At 39.3% G+C, this 26843-nt stretch overlaps 1 protein-coding gene across 1 annotated transcript in view; it reads left to right on the top strand.

Annotated features, from left to right (window-relative positions):
• The window catches only part of rnf121 (ring finger protein 121), a 95939-nt gene that overhangs the window by 37210 nt on the left and 31886 nt on the right, over window positions 1-26843 (top strand). The window contains exon 3 of the mRNA XM_051093325.1: window positions 4088-4229. Within this exon, the coding sequence (XP_050949282.1) occupies window positions 4088-4229 (142 nt within the window). The remainder of the gene's footprint in view (window positions 1-4087; window positions 4230-26843) is intronic.

Below are 26843 nucleotides of genomic sequence, written 5' to 3'. Positions count from 1 at the left end.
ATTAAAAGTGGGGCCAATGTATGCTTCATAATTAAGCCTATGAATATTGGGCTACAGCTAAACAGCTTGTGGAAATGTATGGCTTGTTAGAAATGTATGTGTAATAGCATAACCTCTCATAATTCTTCATTAATTCTTTTCTGATAACTAAAACATAACCTACAATAGTAGAGGTGACTATTCAATTCAACATCTAATGCACATCAATGGATTAACTTAAAAAAAACAATGTGTATAATAAGTGTAAATAATTTAATTATCTTCATAGCTCCATTGTAGAACTATTTTTTCTGAAACTATAATAGCCTATTATAGGCACACTTAGTTAAGTAGCCTATTGAAATGTCTCAATTTATGTCATCCTAATCTTGGCCTATGTGACAAATAGTGCACTGTGTAATTATTCTTTTAAACAAAATTGTAATAATTGTAATTTATTTTATTTGACCTCAATGTGTATGCCGTATCTCCAAGCTTTCTTATTTTTGCTAATAAATGTTTTACGTTCCTTATTTATTTGGTTCCACAGTGTTTACTTATTTTCAGTTTTGTATACCTATTTAAACTTTGTGTAAGTTAATTGTTATTTTATATTGTATGGTGTATTTTTATTTGTTTTGTTCATAAAAGTTATATGATTTATTTACAGGCTAAGTGAGTTTAACGTTGTATTTTGTTGTTGCTTTAATTGAATTCAAGCAATTGACACGGAATTGCCGCTAATTCGAAAGTGAAAGTAAAATGCGTAGGGCGCTTTTAAGCTATTTAAAAAGCGAGGAAAAGAGGGAAGATTCAAACAAACCAAAAACTAACTATTTGTTTTACTCTGAATTGCCGCTAACAATTTCTTCTGGATCTTAAATGTTTAAGCTGGTAGAGCTTAAATGAGTTTAAACTCACTGTTCATATTCCATCATACAACACTCACACTGAACAAGAGTGAATGGTTTGTCTGCGTTTTTTTCCCCCATTTCCCCAGAATCAGAATCCATCAACAGAAACATACATTAGCTGAATTTTACGTGTTTAAAAAAAACAATATTACAGATGCGTTGTCAGATTTAAGTCCTAGGGTGTGCCGAACCGTGGGTGAAGAATAGTACGGTTTATTTATTTATTTATTTATTTTTATTTATTTATTTTTTTTGTATTTATTTATTTTTTTTACAGAGAACCGTTACACCCCTAGAGCAAGCCTACTGACGAAACTCATGCATATGAAGCTGTATGTGATGATAACGTTCAGAAGTATCAGTTTTCAAATCCTACAACATGTTAAAATTGTTTTGAAGTCATAGCATAATATTTTGCAATTCTAATTTAAAAATTAGGCTTTATTAATCAAAACTCTGTACCTGTAAATCATGCTTTGTGTGAAAATAAATAGTTTTACTGCAGTGATTTGTTTACATAGGTAAAAAAAATTTCTTCAGTTTTGCAGAAATGTATATAGAGGCACGTATTTCAAATGAGCCTATGTTGTGCAAAGCTTATTGTATGGCTAAGGCTGCAGCAATCGAAATCATGGAACCAGTGAAATATTAACAACTGATATTGTAGTCTATTTATTTATTTATTTATTTATCTATGCAGTTTTTTTGTTCTTGCATTTTTGTAAAATCTCACATTCCATAAGGTGTAGCTTGCCTTTACTTTTTCTTTTTTTTTTTTTTTTGTTGTTTGTTTGTTTTTTTGCCACGTAATTTTGTAATTTAATTACCCTAACCAAGTTACTGTTTTCAGTGTACATTTATTCCTCATAGATGGACGGCGCTGTGATTTAGGTTTAAAACGCATAAATAATCATGTCAGCCGGTCTGCAATAAGCCAAAGCAATAGTGACCACGTAATGAAAACAGTTAATCACACTTCTGTTGCTACATCACTGTCGGATCCAATATAGTTGTCACAGCGTTGTCTTTTAGTTTTAATCTTTTTGAAAATTCCACACAAAATTGTGGCCTGTTTGTAAACGAATCCGCGGTAAAATGAAGTAAACAAAGGACAGACTTCTTACTGACGCAGTCTGTGTCATGATCTGGGCTGTGGGGCTTCCCTCAGCCACCTGAGGTCGCTGTTTTCCCTAAAAAAAAAATTCCTCCCCGCTGGGCCCATCGGTGCTGGCTGCATTCTGTCACGGGCAAAAAGGAGGTCTGGGTCCAAATGCAGGGAAGGGATTTTAATTAAACAAAACACAAATGAACATAAACCAAAGGCCAACACGGCACAACACAACTGGAATCTAAGATCAAAAAATAAACAGAACAGAAACACACTCGAAGACAATGCAGCCAGAAAGAGTAGTGGGAAATGAGAGTTCTTATAGACCAGATAATTGTGAACAGGTGAGAGCTTAGATGAGTGCTAATGACCAGACAGGTGTACAATCAGGGAAGTGCAGTGCAGGGAAGGGAAAACAGCGACCTCAGGTGGCTGAGGGAAGCCCCACAGCCCAGATCATGACAGTCTGGAACTTCAATAAAAATAAACTTCATCCACTGTTTCCTAACGTTGTGATCAGAAGGAAGGCAATGCAGTAACTTTTTTCCACAAATTGGCACTATTACATCATAGAGTAGATGTCATATGGTGGTCGATGCAGTGGCTAAACAAGCAGTCAACTCCAGAGAAGTCCAAGGAAAATTTGATTTATTTACCCGGTGGCAAAAATTCAAAAAGAATGGTGTAACAGCCAAAAGTCCATTGTACATCCATATCCAGACACAAAAAGGAAAAAAAAGGAAAAGTAGCAAAAAGAACTATTCGCAACTTCAACTCTATGCATAAATAAATGTACACAGTTAGCTACTAGTCTAACAAACACCCCTCTTACTTCTTTTCCCGCCTAACTTCTCATCAGTCTTTCATAGTTTAATCTCCTCCTTCATTTTCAAACTATCCAATCATAACCCCTCAGCTGTTAATTGCCCGTTACACAATTCTGCCTTATTCTCCTCCCCTTTCAGGAAGACACACAATCGGTTTCCAGTTCGTGGCCCCTCCTACTAGGCAGTTTTCAATACTGGCAAGATAAAAAAAACAAACATTAATACACAAACATCATTTGAACAGCATAACGATCACCATGGAATGTGCACCTTCCATGTGAACGTTACTTAAAGAAACCCAGCTTACAATAAAGATTTTATCAAAACCTTTGTTTGAAATCTTTAGTCTAAGTATTACACCACAGTAGAACATTCCAAAAGCTGTCGTTTTGGCAGACTGTTTTCAATAAGCTGTTTTTAGACTAACAACAAAGTTTAGAGTTCTAAAACTTACAGGATGCAAGTATAACGTAGTACAATAACCTTTTATATGTCAAAAGATCAAGGGAATTTTGGTTTCTCAGTTTATGACCACTTTAAATCAGTTATTGAGTATTAGAGCTGCCCTCGACTACAGATCTTCAAGGAGACTGCATTAACGCTTTAATAATTTGATAAACTAGTGCTTTCTTTGTTTTCGGCTTAAGAGATGAAGTTGGTGACACTTGACTCATCATCTCTACAGTAGTGATGCACCTGTATGCATGTTTCATATGGAGTACATACATAATAATACATACATACATACATACATAAGAATATTTGTTTTCTATATGAATTGGTTCATTTAAAAATAGACATTTTACTCTTTATAGATATTTTATATCTGTAAAGCAAGTATACACAGAGTTTTGAAACGCTCAATTTAGAGACAGAGATGGCAGAAAGCACATCCCGTATCCTGTAAACATATTTTTTTCTGCTGTAAAGTTGGGTATTTTAACATGTGGAGTCTAGCGGCCAGTTGATGAATTGCAGTTTTGGTCACTTAAGTGTTGGCTTCAAGAGGAGGGAGGCTGCTGCTTGCTAATAATATTTTGGTCAACCAAGCCTCTTCTTCTCGACTAACGGTTAGTCGACTATTAGGAGGCAGCCCTATTGGGTATATTTACATACCAGGGCATGTGAGAGAACTAAATATTTAGCATGCCGCAGAGGAAATAAGGATCTAGCAACAAAAATATCTTCCTTTAAAACTGATTGTGCAAATGATTCTTTATAAATGTGTGCTTATTTATTTATTTTTTTCTGTTTTGCAGGTTGGATCATGCAAAAATGCATGCCAAACACAAAGGCCATGAAGCCATGCATGCAGAGATGGTTCTCATTCTCATTGTCACACTCGTCATTGCCCAACTTGTCCTAGTTCAGTGGAAACAGAGACACCCCAAATCATACAATGTGAGCCAGTTGTTTTCTCCTCACACACACTAACAGACACACTTAAGCACAAAATATTTATTTATTTACATTTATTCAGCAACTATTTGCGGCTTATGCTAAAATGCTTACTTTTTTTTTAACCTATCAATCTACGCTCCAAGTCAGATTTGTCAGAATCAGATTCCTTTTTTTACTTAAAATGTGATATTTATTAATAGTATTCAGACTATTTTTTCTTGCAAGACCTTTCAAGCTTTGGAGAGACCTGAAAATGTCAGTCCACCACTTGTCACTATCCAGCCTAACAGAGTAGGGTTGGGCCGATAGACGATGCCATTGTCCATCGCCGATGGCTGATAGACATCACGATGTTAAACACCACCCCCCATTCACCCCGCAATCCGTTGCATCCCAATACTGTGTTCAAAAAGAAAATAAAGTGTTCTATAGAACCCCTAAAGGCAATAAAAAATGAAATGGGAGGAAAATCTATATTTCAATACTTTCTCTCGCAGTTATATAGTTGGGAAGTTATACTGTATATAAATTGCGGGCATCAGGGAGCCATTGTTAATATGCGTGGCATTGAAATTTTGAATGCACGATTGCATTTTACTTTGACTTTCGAGATTTGCAATTACATGCACTCTGTATACTAGAGCAGCAGTTCTTACCACACATTTTACAAGATTAGATGCTTGTCAGTGGTGCTCAGGATCTGCAAACCATTCGCCATTGTGCTCAGTCATCTCTCCTTTGTTTATGTGGTAAGTGAAATTTTATATACTGTAATGTAACAGGCTACCACTAGCAAGCAGCTAACCATATCCCTTTAGTGGCTCACGTTATTTTATTAGAACGCGTTATTTGTTTTCCATCCATATGGACACCAACTCATCACAATGTTTGACTGTAGACATCGTCGGATGCCAATTTGGTAGACATTGCCCAATCCTATATACACTGAGAGTTCTCATTGGGACCAAAAACAATTACCTCGGTCTTGTCTTCATTTAGGAAGAGGAAATTTTGGGCTAGCCATGATTTAATCTCCTCTAAACATTTCAGAGGAGAGGTAATCACAGTGGAATTATTTCTTTTGATTGGTAGATAGATTTGAGTATGCGTAGAAATGAAAAGAATGAAGCCCAGAGTTCGCATGTAGAGAGAGAATAGAGCCTTGTGGAACGCCATAGGTCAGAGGTGCGGGGCAAGAGGTAAAATTACCCAGCTTTTCACAAGTATGACTGAAACCATTTCAGAATGTTTGCTTTTAGACCTACCCAAGACTCTAATCTAGATAATAGTGTGGAGTGGTCTACTACGGTGTCAAAGGTAGCCGACAAATCTAAAAGCATAAGAACCAGAAGAGTCTCCGGAATCAGTAGAGAGTTAAATATCATTTAACACTCTCAAAAGGGCTGACTCAGTGCTGTGAGCAGACTTAAAACTAGATTGAAAAAATTCATAAATACAGTTGCTTGTCAGAAAACGTTGAAGTTGATCCAGCACAATTTTCTCCAAAATCTTTAAAATAAAAGGTAAGACAGTAATTGGCAGATGTTTTTTTTTTTTTTTTTTTTTTTTTTTTTTTTAGGACAAAAGGGTCAAGTGAAGGCTTCTTAAGCAGAGGAGTGACCATAGCCACTTTAAGATTGGCAGGAACAGAGCCAGTTTGGAGACACTTGTTAATAAGAGATACCAGACCTGGCCCATTCGAATCAATAATTAATTTTAAAAATATCAGGTGGATGATATCGATAGAACAGAATGAACGTTTAAACTTTTCACTTCCTTCAATGCGTGGAAATTTATAGGTTTGAAAGCATCTCAAAAGGCAGAGGCAGATGATTGGAGAGACATTTAAAATTAAAGTGGGGCAGATGCTATGTCTTAAGTTAGAAATTTTTTACATTTCACTAAAATATCTCAAGAAGCTTTCACAGAAGGCATCAGAGGCAACAGCCAAGGTGTTAATAGAAGGATTTGCAAAAGATTAAATAATTTAAAACAAAACCTTTTTAGAGGTTTAGAGTGATTAGTTTCAATTAGATTAGAAATATATGCAGCTTTCACAGGCTTATCAGTAGTCTGGTAAGATGTAAGAGAGTCTTTAAACATTTGAAGAGAGATGTGCAGCCTATCCCTTTCTCTTTTTACATTCTGCCTTTCTACAGTTTTGTCTTAGGAGACAGATATCAGAGTTTTGCCACAGTTCAGATTTTGGTTTGAGCTTGTGAGGCTTAAGGTGGGCAGTTGCATTTGCTACCTTAAGCCAGGCAGAATTCATGAGGCTAACATTTTAATCAGCATCCAAGTTGGATGATGGTTGATCCAAGTGCAACTGTGAGCAAAATTCAGCAAAACACAAGAAAATTGTGTTAAACTGTGGAGAGTAGAACTGAGACAGAGTAACAGGTGTATTCGAAAAATGAGAGAGATTTGAAAGAGTCAGTGAGAATAATATAGGCTTATGGTCAGAGAGCAGAACATCTGAGAACACAATATCAGTCATGTCAAGCCCATATGAGAGTACAAGATCCAGCGTATGGCCCTGAAAATGAGTCTTTGATCCACTGGGATAGATTAAAATCTTATCAATAAGATTAAGAACTTCATGCGATAAGGGGTTAGATGGACAGCAGACATGGATATTAAAGTCTCCCACCAACAGAAAGCAATCGTAATTAGTGGCAATATTGCCAATAAGTTCAGTGAATTGCTGTATAAAATCCTTAGTAGAGTAAAGAGACATGACCAATCCGGTCTAAGTGAAGAAGCTGAGCTTCAAAACTGGAGAATGCCATTACCAGGACCGACAGCATGCACAGAGAGAGTTCTTTTAAAATTATTACTATCCCACCCCCCCAACCACCCAGACTGTACAGTCAACTGGGACCAAACCCGAGAAAGGAGTTAGATCACTAACCTTTATCCAGGATTCCGTGATAAACTAAATCCAAGTTGTGAGATGAGTAAAAGTCTTTTAATGAAAAGGTCTTGTTCATCAAGGAGCTGGCATTTATTAATGCCATCCTTAGTGAGGAAATAATAACAGGAGATGAGAATGCTCTTTTCAGTGAGCACAGATTTCCGTAAGTTACTCTTTGTCGTCGGGAGACAAGGCCGATTTGGTGGAGGCCAGCACAAGAAACAGGTCTCAGGTGCAGGGGGAGAACAGGACGAAGCCACCAGTATTCCAAATCTTGTGGGTAGTAGAGCTTCCATAAAACAATATGTAGGGAGGATCCGAGAAAAAGCCAGCCCGATGTATCCTCCAAGGTTGCCTCGTTTCTTCCTTCGCTTTCTCCGCTAGATTTTTTCTAAAATTTTCTAGGTGGGGCGCCACAACCAACAATTGTAGCATAAATCCCTGTATGATTTATCCCAGTATAACAAAAGGAAAACGATTAAGACTTAAAACATTTTAATGATAACGTCTCAGGTTGCGTATGTAACCCTGGTTCCCTGAGAAGGGAACGAGACACTGCGTCCTCTAGAGGTCGCTATGGGGAACGTCTCCTACGTGACCCGTGTCTGAAGCTATATATACAAAAACTACGTGGTACTGGCCGGCGACAGCCTATGACGTCATTGCCGGCGCGACGCGTCGCTGCTGGTGCGTCATACTAGCGCGACTGCATTGTATAAAAGGGCGCCGGTTGAACACAACATCTGCTGCTTCGTCTGAAGCTTGTGTCCAAAGCATGGCCACGAGTCTAGAGGACGCAGTGTCTCGTTCCCTTCTCAGGGAACCAGGGTTACATACGTAACCAGAGATGTTCCCTTTCGAGGAACTCGAACTGCGTCCTCTAGAGGTCGCTATGGGGAACAGTTATACCCACGCTGCCATGCTGAGGGGAGTGCAAGCCAGACACACAAGGTGAGCACTAAGTACCAGCTTCACCTAAGTAGGGGGAGCTGCCCCAAAGGACATCCAGGCGGCTGTCAGTGACTTAATCCCTTCGGCCAAAGGCCTGAGCTGCATACCCAAGAACTTACCTGTAAGGTCCGGGCTAACGATGCCTGGCTGAGGGCAGAGCTCAGACTTGGAATCAGAAAGAGATTCCTTTAAGGGATATAGCCTAAAGTCTAGGAAGGTAGTCTAGACCTTGGCCTGTCAACAGGGGGTTTACCTACTGCTTGTGTGACCCTGCTCGAAGGGAAGGCAGTATAGGTCATCAGTACCCCATTCAGAGGTATCGTTTTTTAAGCGATACATAGGTCGAGTGTGGCCCAAGATTCCGGGGCTGAACATCTCAAGAAAGGGTACGAAGCTAAAACGCGTGATCCCCACCATACAGGATTTCAGAAAGAACACAAGAAGCTAGTGTGCGTTCTTACCACAACGTGGATTTTAGAATGTGTCCGGCGAGCCTGGACACTGAAATACTGTTCAAGAAGAAGCTCTGGGAAGCAGAGAACACAAACCCCAAGAAAAGGGGAGGTTCTGAGCACTCAGAGAGCAGAATCGTGCTCAAAGCGACCCTTCTGCAAAGAAAGGGGAGCAATATAACGCTCAGTACGAGTGGCCTGAATGGGATGCTCTGGGGCAGAGGAGATAAAATTCTCAAGAGAAGAGAATCTGGTTGCTCAACAGGGTATAGCATGCTCACATAAGACCCTCATCTTTGAGAGGAGCAAGAATGCTGATTTACATCATCCCACCAGGGGCTACCACCTGGAAAATCCAGAGCCATAGGGAGCGGAGGTCCTTCTCTCGGCATAGAGAAAAACTTAAGAGCTCCAACTGAGAGTGACATGCTCACAAAAGACCCTCAGTGAGGGGAGCGTTTGTCAAGCTCATGCAATGTTGGGAGAGACATCACTGGGGCAGGGAAAAACTTCTGTCTACGGGGCTTCTAGAAGGCCCTAATGGATCAGAGCAGCTTCTGCACACACAAGTGGCGAAAGGCAAAACACATCAGGCAGCAGCAAGTGGCCGATTTATCCGATGAGATAAAAGCTCTATCTTAGTAACCAAGGCGAGCATTTAGCAGCCACAGGGTAGACACCTCGCCCACGGAGGGGGGAACCTCTGTACGTTCTACTAGGAATGGTGTACTTAGATGGCCCTATTAAAGAGGGAAGCACTGCCATGGTCATCTCCTAACAGGAGGGATATAAGGGCAGAAACGAAGTTTGGTGACCTGTACTGCTGAAATCATAAGCCAGAAAGCCTTGGATACTGGCATGGAGTACGGCTCCCGTACACGCTAAAGCGACAGGAGCAGAGACATGTTGGGCGTCAGCAAGCAGCCGACTTATCCAACGTGACAGCGATGGGACGCACAGCATGCTGTAGGGTAGGCACCTAACCTACTATAGAGGGAAGGACCTACCCGCTCTGCCCAAAGACGGCTTGCTTAAATGACCCTGCATGGCAGGGGAGCACAGCCTGCACATCTCATGTCAGGAAGACATCATAAGGGTAGAGAAGAGGTCTAAGGACCTAGATTGCTGACTCCATGAGACTCCGGGAGGCAAAGGCCTCAAATACCCAAATAAGGTGGTACATCTTCCATACACACATAATGTGATGGGAGAAAAAACACATCGGGCGCAGCAAGCGGCCGATTATCCGATGAGGTCACCATGGAGCATCAGCGGTCTCAGGGAAGATACCTGACCCTCCTAGAGAGGGAGAGTCTACCCACTCTACCAAAGAATAGTGCGCTCTAGAACACCTCATCCCCATGAGGTGAGTACTACCCTTATCCTGAGATGAGAATCCAGAAAAGGGGTATAGAACGAGATCCAGCATCGTGGGGGAGTCGAGTCGTTCTTTAGAAAAATGGGTTGAAATCAACCCATATTAGATAAAGCACTCTAGAACCTTCAGCCGTAGCTGAGGCGAGCACCAAGGCTAGCCCTCCATGGAGGAGAGCCTACCAGGGCAACAGCAATGGCTAGAAAGGGGCATCGTCACGTCCTGCCAAAGAGGGGCTTTAGCTATATTCGCCCAAGTAGTCCGTGTTCTAGAACCTTCAGCACGTAGCTGAGGCGAGCACCAAGGCTAGCCCTCCATGGAGGGGAGCCTACCCAGGGCAACAGTAATGGCTAGAAAGGGACATCGTCACATTCTGCCAAGAGGGGCTTTAGTTATATTTACCCAAGTAGTCTGTGCTCTAGAACCTTCAGCCCGTAGCTGAGGCGAGCACCAAGGCTAACCCTCCATGGAGGGGAGCCTACCCAGGGCAGCCAGCAATGGCTAAAAAGAGGCATCGTCATGCCCTGCCAAGAGGGGCTTTAGCTATATCAACCCAAGTAGTCCGTGCTCTCTTTCTCAAAAGAAAGCGTGGGCCTTGTTCTAGCCAACCCTCAGGTGTGCATGAACGGAATGGGCCTAATCATGCCTTAGACAGGCTGCTGCTCCTCAGAGTCAGCACTAAAAAAGTGGTTTCCGCAGAAACACCTCAAAGCATGAGCAATGGGTGAATAGCTCAGCAACAGGAAGCCCCTTAGGGCGAGGCATGAGAAGAGTGCGACGCATTCAGCCAGAGATGTCAGGAGCGTCTCGTGAAGAAACTTCCGAGAGCTTACCTAGAGGAAGGACAGAACAAGTCCTGGAGGAAATAAAGGTGAGCAGAAAGCATGTAAAACTGTAGGTTACCTGAATGGAGATCGACAAGCCCTGGGGTTGCAGTAATGTAGCAGGGACCCAAAGTACAAGAACTACCTTGTAGCATCTAGTTCAGCTGCAGAAAAAGTAGGCAAATCCTACAAGCCTGATCTAGGATGGAGATATCAACAGCATCCAGGGGTCCCGTCCACAGGGGAGCGTCCTACCCTGAAACATAGGAAGAACACAAAAGCCCAACCGTACATACTGCAATACAAGCCAAGAGGCTTAATAACCGATATCAATACAATGATAAGAAGAAAAAAGGATCGTACTCACCCACCATGGTCCTCAAGCATGGTGCATCGAAACGGTTTACACAGGGACTTAGATAAAGTCCAGATCATCGGTAAGGCTGTTCTATAGAAATAGAACAACACCCAGCACATCATGTGGATCAGCAGTAACAGACTGCAGTTTTTAGCGCAGCAGGGGAATGAAAGAGGGGAGGTGAGGGCCGATGTTATCACCCCGAGAGGAAGGTGAGTAGATGTTATTTTTTTACTCTGGTCCGGATGAGAGCGTTGGGAACGCCTCGCCTGGACCACTTCTCTCAGATCTTGATGACCTCCCCTCGGCCCGCGCCATCTCCTGGAACCACCTGCAGGTGGAGGAGGCTGCAACACTAGCCTTCTGAGCCTATCTCCGATCCTCAGACCGGGACGAGCCAGGACTAGTCTGAAGACCGAGTCAGAAGCATCAGTTAGGCTGTTCTAACATAATAGAACATAATCCTGCAGATCAAAGTCAATGTGCCAGAAGGGGACCAGCTGAGAGAAACACACAGAAAGTGTGCCGTTTACTACAACCCTAGCAGGGGAGATAGCACTATCTAGATAAAAGTTCAAGAGACCACTACTTAAAAAAACCCTAGAAAGGGGAGTGATCACTGAGCTATCAACAGCTAGTCCCGCGTAGCAGAGGAGCGGTCATAGGGCTGGCACATAGATATTCTCGGATACCGATGTGTGTAGGAAGGGCTATAAGGTAGATGCTAAATGAACCTGAAGGGAAGACAGCACCATCTCGGCAGTGCTCCAGGAAGATGCTATTAAGAACCCCAAAGAAGGGTCTTAGTAAGCACATAGCTACCCTCAGATAGCTATGCTTCCATAGATAGCTGCTCTAAAGTAAGTCCATCCTACCATAAACATTGCTGAACTATAACCACCCTCAGATGGCTATGCTCAGGAGGTGTCCATAAATCAGATTTTTGGCACAAAATTAACACCGCAACGTGCAGCTATATTCAGCTCCAGTGGGAGTTAAACACGCTCCGCCCACGCGCTAGATTCCCACGGGAACCAGGCGAGAACGGAGCCGCCGCCACCGCGAATGCGTTGTTAATGCTGTTTTTTGGCGAACGCACTATGCAAATTCGGATATTACAACTCGGGTAAACAGTTGAGGACTCACCTCCGTCCTTTTGCGAATGCATCGCGACGAGCACATCCAATTCCCTCGAAAACGGGACAGGCTGCTCTCAACCACACACACACACAGCTCGCAAGCTTGTGAAAAGCGGGTATGAGAGCATGCCTGTCTCTCGCAAGAAACAAGCATTGAATGCGACGATTGCGTTCAACTCCCTGGAGACTGATATTCACTTACTCCTCACCATACATACACAGCTTGTGTAGTTCCGTATAGAAAGCTGCGGGCAGAGCGTGTTTGTCTCTCGCAAGAGACATACAAAGAGCGCAATAAACTCCCTCGAGAGCTGAAAACCCTTGCTCTTTACCACACAGCGTCACGGATGAGCCGTCCTGGTGAGAGAAATGCACAAGACAAAAGGTCAGAATGAAGACGAAGAAGAGGATGTTGTGTTCAACCGGCGCCCTTTTATACAATGCGGTCGCGCTGGTATGACACGCCAGCAGCGACGCATCGCGCCGGCAATGACGTCATAGGCTGTCGCCAGCCAGTACCATGTAGTTTTTGTATATATAGCTTCAGACATGGGTCACGTAGGAGACGTTCCCCATAGCGATCTCTAGAGGACGCAGTTCGAGTTCCTCGAAAGGGAACTGTTTTACTAAGTTTAAGACTGAGGATGATTCCCTCAAAACTTTATTTTCTGCAAGCTTTTTTCAAGAAAATATAAAACATTTTGTTTTTAATTTTAATATTAGTTCACAATTGATGTATATTGTGCAACGGCAAAAGCTGTGAGGGGAAAAAAAGTAAATGTTACATTTAGACCATTTTCTGTATATATATAAATAACAGGTCAAGCTGTAATACCAAACAGAACCACGCGGAGATGCCAACGGACCACTAAACCAGTCGCATTAACCCATATACGGATCTTTATTCAGAATTATTAAACAGAGCAAAACACAAATTAAAAAAGCAAATAAAAACATTCTAAATTTGTCCAATGTGATGATCTGAATGCAGTTCGACATGACCAGTGAACAGTTCCTCTGTCAGTGTGAGTGTTGATGACCATATGTATATGAAGGCTATATAACCATTGCAGACTCCTATAAGACGAACTTATTTGTACACTAATAATAATAACGGACTTGCGTGTGTCTAATAATGTACGACTCCTGTGTGTCACTGTAATCATCTTTACGTCCATTACAATAGTCATCCATCAAAACTTCACTAATAAGATACTGGTTTGCTTTATTTAGCCTAAGTCTATGAGAACACTCGGGGCGAATCTCAGCCAGACAGAAATCGCCCAAAAAGAGCAGAACTACACAGAACGTGACTTGATGATGATTGAACTATATTTCCTGAGGTGATTTCTAGTATTGAAACAGCTTTCCCAGGTAGTATCCCAGTCAATTACAGTGTTAAAGGATAAGTCTACTTCCAGAACAAAAATGTACGGATAATTTCTGTACATTATCTGTAAATTTTTGTTCTAGAAGTGGACTTCTCCTTCATGTTCTTTCCTAAAAACACATCTTTGGAATATTTGAATATTATACCAGAATTGATTAATAGACTATATTCACTGAACCTCTAAAAGCCACACTAGAATATATCCAGTTTACTCCAGGTGAGGAGTAAACCTAGGGACGAGGTAACTCCTTAAGCTTTCTGTTCTGACAGCAGTCTTAACTAAGGGGACAAAAAAAGTCCAGAGCGAGATAAATGATCTTAGAATCTTTAGAATCTGAAACCAGTGACAGCTGGTGGAAAATTTTGGTGCCACATCCAACAATTTTGACATATATTCCAGTATGATTTTTTTTCCCAGTATAACAATACGATACATTAAAGATGCATATGAAGTAGCTACCGATGTGATACAATTCATCCCATTACAGTACAGCGCAATCTGTTTTCTATTCGATTCAACATAATGTGGTTCAATGCAATATGATGCAATGGAAAAAATATGATGCTATGCAATTCAGTTCAGGTTCCTTTCCGAATCCAAATACCGTATTCAAAAAGGAAATGTGAACTACAGAACCCTAAAAGGGAATAAATAGGAGATGAGAGGAAAAAATGTATTTCAGTGCTTTCTCTTGCAGTTATATTGTTGGGTAATTGTACTGTATATAAATTGTGGGCATCAGGATGCCGCTATTAATATGTGGTGCATTGAAATCGCTTTTGAATGCATATTCGCTTTTTACTTTCACATTCAATTCACAATCACACGTACTCTGTTTATACTATGGAGCGGCAGTGCTTACCACACATTTTACAAGATTAGATGTTTGTCACTGGTGTTTAGGATCTGCAAATTATTCATCATTGTCCTATCAGTCATCTCTCCTTACTCTGTTTATGTAGTAAGTGAAATTATATGTAATGTAATGCATGTGTACCGCTAGCAAGCATTTAGTGGCTCCATATAATGCGCTATTGGTTTTCTGTGCCTTTCTTAATTACGGATTCACTATTCGGGCACATCCCTAGTACAGATAGTTTGCTTTTATTTCTTTGGTTTATTGTAATTATTTGGTGAAACATACTTTGGTTAAAATTTCTCAGTGGCAGTGTAAAAAAAAACAAACACCCAAAACACCCTTTTACCTGGTCAAAATCAGCCGTTCAGAGCGAGCCATTTTATTGCATGTCCTTTTAATGCTAGTGAGCTTTTCTCACCCCACCCCTCTCTTCTGTGGGGTGACGAGCTGGTCTGTTTACTTTAGCTGCATTTAGCTGCAAAACCTGCTAACTAGCACATTATTATGAAAGGCAATTTGCAAAGATGCATAAAAACCATTATACTCACTTCTGCTGTAGGTGAAGCGGCATCACAAATTATTTGCGGGAACATAGATGCATTTTGGTAGATTGACAGGCACATTTCCTTCTAAAATAAAAGTAACGTTAATCCTCTGCATCTTCAGTGGCTCAGATGTCGCTCAATCAGAGACATTCTTGTCTTCCCTTGCCCCAGAGTAGACACAATGGCGGTCAGAGTCGGACTGTTATAGCTCAGTCAAGGAAGGTCTAAGGTAAGACTGTCATGTCAGTCAACTATCATGGGAGTGGCCTTTGTCGGTGTGATGTCACAGTGACAAGAAGCTGAGAATGGCTTGATTAAAAAAGGGGATATTTCTTATAAAGATTACAAAAATACCACTGGGTGGATTTTTATCATAATAGGGTGGTTGTGTACACACACTGCCAACACACATTTGTTCAAACAACATGTAAATGTGAGTTTTGCATATGATGACCCCTTTAATCTACATTCTATACGACTCTCAAGACACGCCTCAGTCTCCGTAGTGTTGTGATGTGTCATTTTCAGCATGGGTGATGAGAGAAGTCAAGTCACCTTTATTTATATACCGCTTTTAACAATACAGAATTGTGATAAAGCGGCTGTACAGTAAATAGGAAATCTATGCATCAATAATGCAAAGGTGCAACAATAAACACTCAATTTTCAGGTAAAGGTAGTTCATCATTGGATTCAATGATGTCATCATCTAGCTCAGTTCAGTTCAAATAGTATACAATATCGTTTGAAGAAAAAGTGTCCCCAACTAAGCAAGCCAGCGGCGACAGCGGCAAGGAAAAAAAAAATCACCATCAGTGACAGAATGGAGAAAAAAAACCATGGAAGAAACCAGGCTCAGTCGGGGGGGCAGTTCTCCTCTGGCCAGACGCAGAGGACTCATCTGGTTCCTGTGGTCTTGTGCCGATGGCCGTCTAGGTGACAAGGTCTTCACTGGGGATCCGTCTCTGGGGCTCATCTAGTCGATGTGGTCTCAGCTGACATTCAGGGCTGTAGAGGTCATCTCTAGGTCATCTCGCCTGGGCTGGGTACGGACTGGATCCGGGGGGACTGCAGTGACCATCTGATCTGGATACGGACTGGATCTGGTGGTTAAGGTGACCTCAGAATAAGATTGACCTATTTAATGCAGCCTAACAATCCTTTAACGGATTTGAATTATAGAAATATGTTGATGTGTTATGTGTAAGCTAGGTTAAAGAGATGGGTCTTTAATCTAGATTTAAACTGACAGAGTGTGTCTGCGTCCCAACAGTGTTGGGTAGATTGTTCTGGAGTTTGGGCGTGAAGTAAAAAAAAAAGATCTGCCACCTGCAGTTGACTTTGATATTCTAGGTATTATCAAATTGCCAGAGTTTTGAGAACGCAGTGGATGTGAGAGACTATAATGTAATAAGAGCTCGCTCAGGTACGGAGGAGCTAAACCATTTAGGGCTTTATAAGTAATTAGCAAGATTTTAAAATCTATACAATGTTTAATAGGGAGCCAGTTTCTGGTTCTAGTAAGAACTCTAGCTGCTGCATTTTGGACCAGCTGGAGTTTGTGTATTAAGCATGCAGAACAACCACCCAGTAAAGCATTATAATAGTCTAACCTTGAGGTCATAAACACATGAATTAACGTTTCAGCATTTGACATTGAGAGCATAGGTCGTAATTTAGATATATTTTTGAGATGGGGAAATAAGCAGTTTTGCAAATGCTAGAGATGTGGTTTTCAAAGGAAATATTGCTATCAAATAGCACACCTAGGTTTCTAACTGATGACAAAGAATTGACAGAACAGCCATTAAGTATTAGACAGTGTTTTAGGTTATTACACACGGAGGTTTTAGGTCCAATAATTAACACCTCTGTTTTTTCAGAATTTAGCAGTAAGAAATTACTTCTCATCAAAGCTAACACCATGTTTCCTGATATCTCCTAAGGCTAACATGCAAAGCATAAAAAGTAATGGCCCTAGTACTGAGCCTTGCGGTACTCCATACTGCACTTGTGATCGATGTGATACCTCTTCATTCACTGCCACGAATTGATGGTGGTCAGATAAGTATGATTTGAACCATGCCAATGCACTACCACTAATGCCAACATAATTTTCAAGTCTGTTCAAGAGAATGTTGTGGTCAGCAGTATCGAATGCAGCACTAAGATCCAGTAGCACTAACAGAGAGATACAACCACGATCGGATGATAAGAGCAGATCATTTGTAACTCTAATAAGAGCAGTCTCAGTACTATGGTACAGTCTAAAACCTGACTGGAAATCCTCACAGATATTATTTTTCTGTAGGAAGGAAGATAATTGTGAGGATACAACCTTTTCTAATATCTTTGACAGAAAAGGGAGATTCGAGATTGGTCTGTAATTAATTATTTGTTGGGGTCAAGTTGTGGTTTTTTAATGAGAGGCTTAATAGCAGCCAGTTTGAATGTTTTGGGGACATATCCTAAAGACAGTGATGAATTAATAATATTCAGAAGAGGATCTATGACATCTGGTGCAAGTCTTTTAGTAGCCTAGATGGAATATGGTCTAGCATACAAGTTGTTGGTTTAGATGATTTAACAAGTTTATACAATTCTTCCTCTCCTATACTAGAGAATGAGTGAATTGTCAGGAGATCTATAGCACTCTCTGATGCGATACTGTAATTGACGGCTGCATGGTGACAATTTTGTCTGTAATAGTATTGTAAGAAATAGTGAAGAGGACGTAGAAGATCTTGATGAAGATGTTTATTGCAGCATAGCAGTGGCAAAGTACATGTTGTACCTTGGGTTCAACGGAGTCAGAATGAACCCAGAACATCCTTAGCTCAAATCTTTTATACAGTTAAAGTGTACTACCCTTTATGTAAATGAAGTTGCTCCTAACATACAGCTGTGGTCTGTATGTTAATCATGTTCTAGCACCTCTTTGTCTGAGATGGTTCTCAGTGTCCCACACCCACTTCCATGCTACAATGGGTCACCATTTGCTCAGGATGTAATCATCCCAAATGGTCTATAAACAACTGTTGAATTTTTTTCTTCTCTATAATAATTAAGCCATTTTGGGAAATGAGCATGATTAAACATATATTGTGTAGTGGAATCTGGGTCGAGGCAGACTATAGTTTCTTACAGTATCAATCTTGGAAGTAAAGTAGTTCATAAAGTTCATAAATTACTGCTATGCTGAGGGGCACAGTTAACTCCTGATGGTTCTTTATTTTTTGTTAACTTAGCCACTGTATTTAATAAATACCTTGGGTTGTGTTTGTTTTCTTTTAAAAGAGTCAAAAAGTAATCAGATCTTGCAGTTTTTAACGCTTTTCTATAGGATAGGGTAGATTCACGCCAGGCAGTACGAAAAACCTCTAGTTTTGTTTTCATCAGCTCTGCAAAAATCATCTCATTCTGGTCAATGCTGCTTTAAATGCAAATGAGCTCTGCTCACCCCGCCCCTCTCTTCTTTCTGTGGAAAGACGAGCCTGTTTACTTTAGCCGCATTTAGCCGTGTTTAGCCGCTAAACTTGCTAACTAGCACATTATTAGGAAAGGCGAACACATCGATTCATAAAAAACCCTTCATCCAATGACCCCTTTAAGATAATGTAATCATCTGGTTTAAGCCAGGTTTCTGTCAAACAGAGCACATCTAGGTTATGATCAATGATATTATCATTTTCAAAATTCGCTTTTGTAGAAAGGGACCTGATATTCAATAAGCCAAGTTTTATCATTTGTTTCTCTGTATTATGTACATTTTTTATTTGTTGAACATCAATCAGATCGTTACTCTTAAAGTAGTTTGGACGTTTTTTGTATTTTCTAGCTCGGGGAACAGACACAGTCTCTATAGCATGATATCTAGGTGAAAGGGTCTCTATGTGCTGAGAATTAACTGATTTTGGTGACGTGAGACGGCTAGCAGACGGTCGGTTTAGCCAGTCTGTCTGCTTCTTGACCTGGGCCCCAGTTAGTCAAGTGCAAACTCTAAGACTATATGCCATATTACTAGACAGAAAATTGGCACCACCCCTGGAGGGATGAAGACAATCTCTTTTCAACAAGTCAGGTCTGCCCCAAAAACTTGTCCAATAGTCTATGAAACCTATGTTGTTCTACGGGCACCACTTAGACATCCAGCCATTTAGTGACGACAGTCTGCTATGTATCTCGTCACCACAATACACAGGGAGGGGGCCAGAGCAAATTACAGTGTCTGACATCGTACTTGCAAGTTCACACACCTCTTTAACATTATTTTTAGTGATCTCCGACTGATGAAGTCGACATCATTAGTGCCGACATGAATGACAGTCTTACTGAATTTACATTTAGCATTAGCCAACACTTTTAAATTTTCCAAGATGTCAGGTGCCCTGGCTCCCGGTAGGCATTGGACTATGGTGGCTGGTGTCTCTATTTTCATGTTCCGTACAATAGAATCGCCAATAACTAGAGCACTTTCATCAGGTTTCTCAGTGGGTGCGTCACTGAGTGGGGAGAACCTGTTTGATGTTCTGATTGGAACGGAAGAGCAGTGTTTTGACCCGCGACTATGCCGTCTCACAGTCACCCAGTTGCCCTGCTGCAAAGGCGAAGTTACCGGAACCAAACAATGTACGGGTCTCCCTGAGACCCTGGATGCTAGTCGCATCCAAAGCCGTATCTAAGGCCCTCACATTCTTACTATTCTCTAGTTCTGAAATCTTCTCTGTCAGCCCAACTATTTCCCTGCATTTATCACATGTGAATCCCTCACTGCCGACAGAGATTGATAGGCTATACATATGGCAGGCGGTGCAAATTACCAGAAAAGGAGAAGAAGCCATTACTCACCGTGGTTGTAGAACGATTTGAACTCACCACTGTTGTTTGATGAATTTGTGAAGAGAAAGGCACGGGGGAGAAAACAACAATGGTTGTAGATGTGGATAGAAATGCAAAAATAACAGTAAATGTCAAGGTAACCGGCTAACATGCTGCAGGCACGCTGCACTCGCGGTTCCAGAATAAAAAAAAAAAAGCAATCAACGAGAGCGAGGGGAAAAAGGAAAGTGGGAGTAGCCAAGAATAGAAACATGAGTGGGAACGTGAATGATGGCAGCACGGCGTTGCTCTCGCGGTTATAGAATAAAAGCGAACAATCGGATTAGTTTAACGGATAATATCAGAAATCTGGTGGGAATAAAGCTATATTTTATCACTTTAAGATAGTAATAGTAAGATAGAGATTTCTAGAGAAAACGAAGCTCTAGGCAGCTACAAATGCACACCATTCTACAGCACGGGAAAACTGGACCGGTTTATGCCAAGTTATGCCAATTTCTGGCCCCCGCCAGATTAACTGTGGTCAGGCCAGCCGCCAAGTCGAACTTTATTTCGACGGTCGCGCATAAACTGCGTATTATGGTAAAAGCGTCAGAGAACTGATCCAAATGGCAGTGCTCGTCTAGAACGTGATTTTTACCATAGCTCTCATATATGTATGCATGTGTGTGTGTGTGTGTGTGTATGTGTGTATATATACAGGGGTTGGACAATGAAACTGAAACACTGGCCAATATAGTGTTGGAGGTTTCATGGCTATATTTATGCAGCCTGGTGGCCAGTCTTTACTGATCGCACATTCCACCAGTAAGAGCAGAGTGTGAAGGTTGACTATGTGCACCCAATAGCTCAAACATTGTACCCTGAAGGTGGTGCCGTGTATTAGGATGATAATGCACCAATACACACAGCAAGACTGGTGACAAGAGTGATTTGATGAACATGAAAGTAAAGTTAAACATCTCCCATGGCCTGCACAGTCACCAGATCTGAATATTATTGAGCCACTTTGGGGTGTTTTGGAGGAGCGAGTCAGGAAATGTTTTCATACACCAACATCACATAGTGACCTGGCCATTGTTCTGTGAAAGGAATGGCTCAAAATCCTTCTGGCTACTGTGCAGGACTTGTATTTGTCATTCCCAAGATGAAATAATGCTGTATTGGCTGCAAAAGGAGGCCAAACGGCATACTAATTGTGGTCTAAACCCAGGTGTTTCAGTTTCACTGTCCAACCCCTATATATATATATATATATATATATATATTTATTATTTTTTTTTTTCTGTCTATACTTTTAAAAAGCTATAAAAATAAAAGTTCTAGATTGCACAGATCACTTTCACCTCAGATTGAGAGTGCACCTTGCCACAGTGCTAGCAGCAGAGTTTTATTCTCTGTCTATACTTTTAAAAAGCTATAAAAATAAAAGTTCTAGATTGCACAGATCACTTTCACCTCAGATTGAGAGTGCACCTTGCCGCAGTGCTAGCAGCAGAGTTTGAGGAATATCTGATGTGGGATTACAAAATAAGAGCCCACCCAAATCTGACTTATACACTGTTTTGTCTATATTTTAAAAGGCTATAAAAATAAAAGTTCTAGATTGCACAGACCACTTTCACCTCAGATTGAAAGTGCACCTTGCCACTACATTTATTTATTTCTTTGTCCATAGGGTAATGAGGAGAGCGTGTTTTACCTCAGGAATAGCTAGAGTTGGGGTACTCGGACTCGTACTCGGACTCGAGTCCGGTCTAGAGTACAATTTTTAGGCGACTCGGACTTGTCACGGACTCGGATGCATTTTTACTCGTACTTGACTCGGACTCGAGCATTTCGGCTCGGAAAATATCCCGAGTCCATCCGAGTCCAGAGAAAGTTGACGGAAATGTCACTGACTCAATGCATTATCACGAAAGTGATATTTAGTATTTGCATGTGTTTTTAAGTCTTGTCCAGTAGGCTACTTAAAAGCCGACGGGTTTATGTGCGCACACACTCAAAGCGCGCTCACAGAACGCGCCTCTCAGTCAGTGTGTGAGTGCCGAGTTCTCTTTCGCTTCTAATAGGTTCTGCTGTTGCTACACATATGCTCGTCTTGGAGAATATTCATGTAAATGAAGTCGGTTTTGTCTTAAGTAAACCTGAACAGTTGGGGGAAATACTGATGCATCAAAATATTTGATCTGTGCGTCAGATCTTAAAGCGACAGCAGCGTAAACCTGCAGCCGCAGACCGCGTCATAAATATCAAACAAAGAGAAAAAGAGAAAATCACTCACTTTTCTTGGCTGAATCACTTATGAACTTTAATAAGAATCATGTTTAACGTATACAGTGAAGATTTTGCAGTGTTTTATTTGAACATGTTTTACTTCAAGAAATGTCTGTAGTCTGTTTCTGTAATAGCCTTTAGATAGACCTAGAAAAAAAAAAAAAAAAAATTAAAAAGATACTATCTTTAAAAAATATTATTTTTATTTGTATTTTTGATTAATATATTAATTTATCATTTTGTTTGTAAGTAATAGGCCTACTTGGAGTGTTTACTTGCCTTCAGTAAGCTTGAGAATGTTTTACTTACATTAGTTGATTAGTTTTTTCTGTATTGAAAGAAATAACTAAATTCTTACTAGTAAAAATGCCAATTACAGAGCTCTCTAATTCAATTCTTACTAGTAACATTTATAATTAGAGAGCTGTCTAATTCAATTCTTACTAGTAACAATTCCAATTACAGAGATCTCTATTTCAATTCTTATAGTAACAATTCCAATTAAAGAGCTCTACAAATGAATTTTTACTAGTAATATGTCTCTATTGACTTCCATTCATTTTTTATAACAAAGCTCTACAAGAGAATTTTAACTAGTAACAATTACAATTAGAGAGCTCTACAATTTAATTCTTACTAGTAATTCTGAATAGAGAGCTCTCTAATTTAATTCTTACTAGTAAAAATGCAATTACAGAGATCTGTAATTCAATTTTTGCTAGTAAAAAATATGGCAAGCCGTTTTAGCTTAAAATATTAGAATAAAAGTGTTACTCGTCGTAATTGCATTTTTACTAGTAATAATTGAATTAGAGAGCTCTATAATTACATTTTTACTAGTAACAATGCCAATTAGAGAGCTCTCTAAATCAATTTTTACTAGTAACAATTCCAATTAAAGAGCTCTCTAAATAAATTTTTACTAGTAATAATTCCAATTAGAGAGCTCTTCAATTACATTTTTACTAGTAACAGTTCAGAATAGAGAGCTCTTTAATTTAATTCTTACTAGTAAAAATGCAATTACAGAGATCTATAATTCAATTTTTACTAGTAAAAAAACACATTAAAGATATGTTTAATTGAAGAGCTCTGTAATTAAATTAAAGAGCTCTCTAAATCAGTTCTTACTAGTAACAGTTGAATTAGAGAGCTCTCTAAATGGAATTCTTACTAGTAAAAATTGAATTAGAGAGCTCTCTAATTAGAATTCTTACTAGTAAAAACTGAATTAGAGAGCTCTCTAATTGCATTAAAGAGCTCTCTAATTCAGTTGTTACTTGTACAAATTGCATTAAAGAGCTCTCTAACTTTAATTCTTACTAGTAAAATTTGAATTAGAGAGCTCTCCAACCTAATTTTTACAAGTAAGAATTACGTTGCAGAGCTCTCTAATTCAATTACAGAGCTCTCTAATTCAATTACAGAGCTCTCTAATTCAATTGTTACTAGTAAGAATTGTATTAGAGAGCTCTCTAACTGTATTTCTTACTAGTAAGAATGCAGTTGTAGAGCTGTGTAATTGCATTCTTACTAGTAAAAATGTAATTGTAGAGCTCTACAATAGCGATTCTTACTAGTAAGAATTGCGTTTTAGAGCTCTCTATTCAATACGACCTTATTATGATAATTGCGCCTCATGCATATTCATAACATGGGTGAAAGCCTGTCCTGATAGGCTCCTGGGCAGTCCATTGATATATTAACGCCCTTGCATTACAGGTGTCCTGAGTTCCCGTTTACACTCCTGGACCCTTCCAATCGCACACCCCTCCCCCAAACTCATACTGTCCTATCGAAAATAAAAGCAAAAAATAAATCTTAAAAACAACAAAGTGGGAGATTACACCGCCGAGTTGTTGACTCAATCAGTTTTTAATCGCAACACTGATGCTCTAATGATCTATTATGTACCCTATTGATTAAATTGACCTATATTGATTAAAATCATTATAAAATGATTATGCTTTACACAGTTGAAATATAACCTAGGTAATCTATATATCCTACTGTATTATTTTTAAAGGTGAATTCACGTACAGAAAAGATTTTAGGCTAGGACTAATATCATAATGGGCCCTTTTCACGGTCCGCTTTCGGAACCTGGAAGCGTGGAATAGTTGTGTAAAATAACTTCCGCTGTAGCCTGTATGAATGGTAATGCCCATAGCACGGGATGGTTGTGATTTCTTAATGAACAATTCATCATAGATGTTTCATTAAAACATATTAAACACAGTTTCCGATCATTAATCGGGTATGACGAAACAAGGAAAAATGTTGTCCTGATATTCCGACGCACATTTCATGATTTAAATGGAAGCGCACAAGATATGTATACACAATACTTCAAAGACAGATCAGCTTTAAAACGTGACATATTCAGAAATACTCAGAATATACACTGTTTTAATTTAATTTTTAATGTTTTTGTTGTTTTTGTTTTTATTGCGCAATATAATATTGTTATCATAATAAACACCTTGAATGTCAATTTTATTGCTCTTCAATGTGATGTGTTGCTTGTATGCTATTCTTGCATTTTTTTAAATAAAAAGCTGGTCTGACTTTGAAGTATTGGCAGCTTGTGCGCTCCCATTTAGCATTATCACGCAAACAGTAGTGCCTTTTTCAAAATATCAGCTCATGAGCTTGATCGTGAATGTGGTAGGCTATTTATTTATTTATTTTTATTTATTTTATTTTTTTACAGTTCAACAAACAAGAAATTAATATAGCATAGGTGAATTACATTTTGGACACAATATTGTCCGTTTTTGCTGTGTTTCACAAACACAAATGCTGGAACAGAACTGCTGCGCGTCTCAGCGCAACATATTTCGTACTTGCATGAATCTGTATTTTAAATGAATCTTTCATTTACCATAGGGTTGGGCTGCCACCTACTGGTGATTTTAGACAAGACAAAACCAGCCATGATTCCAGGACAATCGCATACTCGGCAAAATATATCTCGTAATTAAGCTTATCGATTAAACATAATATCGCAAATTTATTTCTTTCTCAATGTTTGACCAAAAAAATAAATAAAGAAATAAAAAATAAAGAAATTTTACACATTTTATCAATAGTGTCAACTAGCCTATTAATTAGCCTATAGCTAAATTTTGCATGCATTTAAAAGTGCATAATAAACACCAAAATGATATGAAATTTTGTCTGGTAAACTTCATAATTACCAAACATTTTGACCGACATTAGCTTTTTTTAGAGTGTGTCTTCTTTGCTTTTAAGTATTTCAAGACTATACATATGTAAATTAATCTAGTGATTAAATATTATTTTTCAAAAACAAAACATATCCAAGCTGTCATATCAGTTTTATGGTCACTCTAATACAATGAAAATGCTATTAGTTAAGGGGCTTTTGTTTTGAAGTGCATCACCGCAGGCCGGATTTAGAAAGGGAAATGGGTGTAATCGCGAATCTGTTTTGCATCTAATGAATATGCGTTTTTACTAGTAAGAATACAATTGTAGAGCTCTGTAACTGGATTTCTTACTAGTAAAAATTGAATTAGAGAGCTCTGTAATTGCATTTTTACTACTAAGAACTTAATTTGAGAGCTCTCTAATGTGCATTGTTTATGGCAAGCCATTTTAGCTTAAAATATTCTAAGTGTTACTCGTCGTAATTGCATTTTTACTAGTAATAATTGAATTAGAGAGCTCTATAATTACATTTTTACTAGTAACAATGCCAATTAGAGAGCTCTCTAATTCAGTTCTTGCTAGTAACAATTATAATTAGAGAGCTCTCTAATTCAATTCTTACTAGTAACAATTGTAATTAGTAATAAAATATTCTAAGTGTAAGAATTGAATTAGAGAGCTCTCTAATTGAATTACAGAGCTCTGCAATTGTATTCTTACTAGTAATAATTTAATTAGAGAGCTCTACAATTAAGTTCCTATTAGTAACAATGGTCATTAGAGAGCTCTCTAATTCAGTTCTTACTAGTAAAAATGCAATTACAGAGCTCTCTAATTCAGTTCTTACTAGTAAGAAATCCAGTTACAGAGCTCTACAATTGTATTCTTACTAGTAAAAAGGCATATTCATTAGATGCAAAACAGATTCGCGATTACACCCATTTCCCTGTCTAAATCCCGCATGCGGTGATGCACTTCAAAATAAAAGCCCCTTAATTAATAGCATTTTCATTGTATTAGAATGACAATAAAACTGATATGTTTTTGAAAAATAATATTTAATCACTAGATTAATTTACATATGTATAGTCTTGAAATACTTAAAAGCAAAGAAGACACACAAATGTTCGCTCTAAAAAAAGCTAATGTCGGTCAAAATGTCTGGTAATTATGAAGTTTACCAGACAAAATTTCATATCATTTTGGTGTTTATTATGCACTGTAACATGCATGCAAAATTTTGAGCTACATATACAGGCTAATTAATAGGCTAGTTGACACTCTTGATAAAATGTGTTTAAAATTTCTTTATTTTATTTATTTTTTTATTTATTTTTTTATTTTTTTTTGGTCAAACATTGGGAAAGAAATAAATTTGCGATATTATGTTTAATCGATAAGCTTAATTAGGAGATATATTTTGCTGAGTATGCGATTGTCCTGGAATCATGGCTGGTTTTGTCCTGTCTAAAACCGCCAGTAGGTGGCAGCCCGACCCTGTCGTAAATGAAAGATT

Source organism: Labeo rohita, chromosome 21 (genome assembly GCF_022985175.1).
Source record: "Labeo rohita strain BAU-BD-2019 chromosome 21, IGBB_LRoh.1.0, whole genome shotgun sequence".
In the NCBI taxonomy this organism is placed as follows: Eukaryota; Metazoa; Chordata; class Actinopteri; order Cypriniformes; family Cyprinidae; genus Labeo; species Labeo rohita.
Note: the sequence above shows the minus strand (reverse complement) of the source record. Positions and strands in the feature narration are given on the sequence as shown.